General features: G+C 38.7%; 1 protein-coding gene across 1 annotated transcript; it reads left to right on the top strand.

The window, feature by feature from the left end:
* Positions 1 to 1189: 1189 nt before the first annotated feature.
* LOC127129097 (phosphoribosylformylglycinamidine cyclo-ligase, chloroplastic/mitochondrial) lies at positions 1190 to 2023 on the top strand. Its single transcript, XM_051058398.1, has 3 exons — positions 1190 to 1303; positions 1399 to 1500; positions 1603 to 2023. The coding sequence occupies exons 1-3, from the start codon at positions 1256 to 1258 to the stop codon at positions 1699 to 1701; spliced, it is 249 nt and encodes an 82-aa protein (XP_050914355.1). The 5' UTR covers positions 1190 to 1255; the 3' UTR covers positions 1702 to 2023.
* Positions 2024 to 4819: the final 2796 nt, after the last annotated feature.

Raw genomic sequence — 4819 nt, 5'->3', positions numbered from 1 at the left:
TTTTTTCCACAAGCGCCCTCTAAGGTCCCCTTTAGTAAACATTAAAATTATAACATACTGCGCGTTTTGTTATTTCACTCTCTGTTATTTTCGTTCTTTTTCACGTTAGGGTTCTCACTGCTATGATTTTCGCTACTTCTAAGGCGTTCTCCTTCCACCTCTGTTAGATCTACGACGTTTCCTCCTTCTATTAATTCGTTGTTAGCTGTTCGATTTTGACACCATAGGTATCTTTCTAATCTTCATATTACTTGGTTTCTCTTCTGACGTTCGCTATTGTTCATTTTTGGTTTCATTTTTCTTGGTTCATACATTTATTGAGTATTCTCAACAATAATTATTGTGTTGCAATGCTAGCAATGGAGACTAGGCATTATGGGTTAAATTTCACCAACTGTTCCATTTGTTTCTCGATGTAGAAAAAGGAGGCAGCAATATCTAAAACACCTTCTACCAATCAAAGGTACACTATGCAGCTTATGAGTGTATTTATTCTAGCATACATAGCGTAGCTAGTAACTTAAGAAGTTTAGGTATGGATGTTATTTGATAGAGTAAATTAGAGTCGACTATTCTTCTGTTAGCTTTCAGTTAGACCATTATACAATTCTACATATATATTTTCTAGTCAATGTTTATCTTTTGTGTTCACTTTTTTCGTGTTCACTTTTTTAGATTCGTTTTTGGTTGAGACAAAAGTGATTGAATAAACACAAGTATAGAATTGATTTTTTATTTTTTAAATTGTTTAGTTTGTTGAGTAAGTAAAAATTGATTTTGTCTCTAGAGATAATTATTGCCTCAAAGCTAAAATTTGGAAGTTTTTCCTATATAATTGATTAAGATTCAATGTGAATGCATTTAGGATCTCTTTGGATTAATTTTATTCCAGTTTATTCGGTGACATAGATCCTTGCAAGACTTTTTGGAGTTTATAGAAGCAAATTATGACAACATATTCATAAGTATTTTTCAGTTTATTTACATAAACCTTGGCTAGTTTATGAAAACAACTTACAACTTATGCAAATATATTTTGACTTTTTATTATAGAAATGGCTTATAAATAAACATTAATATGATAAGCACTTAATCATTTTTATTTGTTTACTTTCGCCACCTTGGGAAGTAACCAAACTCTCAATCACTTTTATTTGTTTAGTTTCTTTTTATTGGATATTGATTTGGCTTGTTTTGATTTTGAGTAGGTGATTCATATCTCGTTGCTGGTACTGATGGTGTGGGGACGAAGTTGATGCTTGCTTTTGAAACCGGCATTCATGACACTATTGGGATTGATCTGGTAAACTTTCTGGAATACTGATTTATTTATAAACTAGAAATACCATTGTATTTCTGTTGCTTAGGGCACAAGTTTAACTGTTGTTTTCTGTTTAGGTTGCAATGAGCGTCAAGGACATTGTTACTTCAGGGGCAAAGCCTTTGTTTTTCCTTGATTACTTTGCTACCGGCCACCTTGATGTAGATGTTGCTGAGCAGGTAATCGATGTGCTTCTAGCTGGTTTGTTTTGGTTTGGTTCGGCTCAAAGTTTCATTATGCCATAAAAATGCTTATTCTTTATTTAATTTCCACATTTTCAGGTTATAAAAGGAATTGTCAATGGTTGTAAGCAATCTGATTGTGCTCTTCTAGGTGGAGAGGTATTGAAGTATTTGTGTTTTTTTATTATCAGTATATAATCAGATGTCATGTAGTGTAGTTTTGCCAATCCATAGTCTCTAACCATTCCAGGTTCTTTTTTTTGTAAGCAAACTAGTTAGGTGCTTCTTGTTTAATTGTACATTACTTATAAGACCTGTTCAATTGCTTCTTGTTGTTGTTTTATTTGCTGCTTCTGGAATCTAGATTTATTCTACTTGACATTTTATTCAATCCACTTTAGATTATTGCAATTTTACATTGTCATAAATTATATAAGCTCACAAACATATTAGATACACAATCTCTTATCTCACATCCTCAGCTGCGTGTCAGTATTAATACGGATGAATATAGAATGTGCTTTTTGTTTATTCTAATTAGTAATGGATAATACATGGATGTCTTCCAATCGATTGTCGAGAGAGTACGAGAATGGGGTATCAGAATTCGTTAAGTTTGTCGTTGCGCACGCCGAAGACCCCAGTAGAATGATATGTCCTTGCATGGGTTGTTGTTATGAGGGCGCTTTCCAGTAAAAGCGCCCTCTAAACCCTTAAAAGTTTCCACTTTAGAGGGCGCTTTCCAATAAAAGCGCCCTCTAAACCCTTAAAAGTTTCCACTTTAGAGGGCGCTTTCTTTAAAAAGCGCCCTCTAAAGTGGCCCTTAAAGGGCTTAAAGAGCCACTTTAAAGAGCGCTTTCACCAGGAAAAAAAGCGTTGTCTTTACCTATGCCAGCGCCATATTAGAGGGCGCTTTAAAGCGCTGTTATAGGCCAAAAAAAGCGCCCTCTTTTCCCTTATTTGGCGTAGTGAGATGAGATACGTATGCAGTGGATGCGACATCCGTGCGAGTCATTTTCTTTTGACCCCCTTTTTTTAGTAAATAACACATTAGATAAACCCACACCCTTTAGACAAGAACAACAAAAGTGGATCCCGTAGAGTACTACGGATGCGTAGGGGTGCTAATACCTTCCCTTCGCATAATCGACTCCCGAACCCAATATTTGGTTGCGAGACCCTGTCTTGTCCTTTCTTTTTTCCAGGTTTACTTCGAGCGTTTCCTTTCCCTCCTTTGGGATAAATAACGCATGGTGGCGACTCTCCTGTCTTTCTTCGCCGGTTGTTTTTTTTCGCATTCCATTTTTCAGGTTGCGACACTATGCCTACGTATCTTCTCTATCCAGAGGAAGAATCAGAGCACCCGTAGCTCGGCTAACGCACGCCGAAACAAAACACCAAAAAAGGGACGCTGAGACGTCAAAAGAAACACCCAACAGGAAACAGAATGCCAATACATGGACTTACACCCGACTCCCAACAACACAAAGGAAACAGAATGCCAATACATGGACTTACACCCGACTCCAACAAAACCAACAAGGAAACAGAATGCCAATACATGGACTTACGCCTGACTCCACACAAACAACAAACAAAAACAGGAAACATAATGCCAATACATGGACTTACACCCGACTCCTAACAATAACAAACGCTAACCAGCGAACACCAAAGAAAAGGTTCTCAGAACGAACCCCAACAAAGTAACTAACTATCCAGCCAGTCACCACAAATAAACCCCCAAGTGGATATTCACCACAAACGTCACAAAGATGAACCCCAAGTGAGTGACAACCGTCACAAATGAACCCGAGTGAGTGACAACCGTCATAAATGAACCCCAAAGATGATAACCATCATCACAAATGAACCCCAAATGAGTGACAACCGTCACAAATGAACCCCAAAGATGATAACCATCATAACAAATGAACCCCAAATGAGTGACAACTGTCACAAATGAACCTCAAATGAGTGACAACCGTCACAAATGAACCCCAAGTGAGTGACAACCGTCACAAATGAACCCCAGTGAGTGACAACCGTCACAAATGAACCCCAAAGATGATAACCATCATCACAAATGAACCCCAAATGAGTGACAACCGTCACAAATGAACCCCAAAGATGATAACCATCATCACAAATGAACCCCAAATATGAACCCCAAATGATAACAGACGAAATCCCCAAGGTATGAACATACCACACGTGCACACACTGAACAAACGGGTACTCACACCAAAGAAAACAAATAAAGGGTACACACACACAAAACAACAAAAAAAGAAAAGGTTGCCCGGAGAGATTGCTCAAAACCTCCTGCCTACGTATCTCATCTGGTATGAGAATCAGGGCGACGTAGTTCCCCTTAACAGGGGTACAACACTCTCCTAACCAGAGACCAGGGAAACAACAAACTAATAGGGAGACTAAGACTCGAGGCTAATAGTTGTCATGCCATCAATATCCCTAAGTTGAGGTCTCTAACAAGAACTTAACTCATTCTGGAAGCGAGTCAACTCAAACAGCAAATAACATCAATACAAGTGAACAAACATCACACACTATATCCATACAAGAGGCTCAAACAATGTGTCGGCTTTAGTCAAGAGGGGTCATATCAACCTCGACAAACAAGCCAAACTGTAAGGGGCAATCTGGAGCTCTTAACCACTAACATTGAAAGTTAGGGTGAAGTTGATCCAAATGGTAATGAGGATGAGACCTCATAGCTCTTAACCCTGGTCAGGGTGAGCTCATGACACTGAAAGCGTGGGGATCCAGAAAGAGGGACCCTATTCCACTTGACAGACACTGGACAAAGATCTTGGGTACATGTTTAGAAGCATCAGCACGTAGTGCGAGCATAAAGAACGACTCACAGAATAACGGGGGATTGGCTGCTAATCCCTTTTATCCGTCAATTGCCTCTTCTCTTGGAGGTCTTATCAAATATCACATGCCTCTTCTTGGAGGTCTTTGGGCACAATGTTAAACAAACACAAACAGAGCCTCTGAAGGAGGACTTGCCAGCAAAATGTCTGCCAAAAAGGTGACAGGACTTCCAGACTACATGAAGTAAGAGGCTAACTACCTAAGTGGTGTATCAACCACACTCCAAAGCTTAAGCTAATGCAAAAGCAAGCAAGCAACTAAGGTACCTTTACAAAAGCTAAATAATCAGTAATTCAGTTATAAACATCAACAGACAACAGTGAAACTATCCCACAGTTACACAACTCAATGAACAATGCTCAAGCACTCAAATGAGCTCATCACATCAATCAAAACCTACAAAACAACAATAGTT

The sequence above is a fragment of the Lathyrus oleraceus genome, chromosome 3 (genome assembly GCF_024323335.1).
Source record: "Lathyrus oleraceus cultivar Zhongwan6 chromosome 3, CAAS_Psat_ZW6_1.0, whole genome shotgun sequence".
Lineage (NCBI taxonomy): Eukaryota > Viridiplantae > Streptophyta > Magnoliopsida > Fabales > Fabaceae > Lathyrus > Lathyrus oleraceus.
The sequence above is the reverse complement of the archived record's forward strand: the minus strand, read 5'-3'. Positions and strand labels throughout refer to the sequence as shown.

Excerpts from the sequence above, each read along its gene's own strand:
- LOC127129097 (XM_051058398.1), top strand. The coding sequence starts at position 1,256 with ATGCTTGCTTTTGAAACCGGCATTCATGACACTATTGGGATTGATCTG. Across the intron at positions 1,304-1,398 it reads ACACTATTGGGATTGATCTG|GTTGCAATGAGCGTCAAGGA; the intron begins GTAAACTTTCTG and ends TTTTCTGTTTAG. Across the intron at positions 1,501-1,602 it reads ATGTAGATGTTGCTGAGCAG|GTTATAAAAGGAATTGTCAA; the intron begins GTAATCGATGTG and ends CCACATTTTCAG.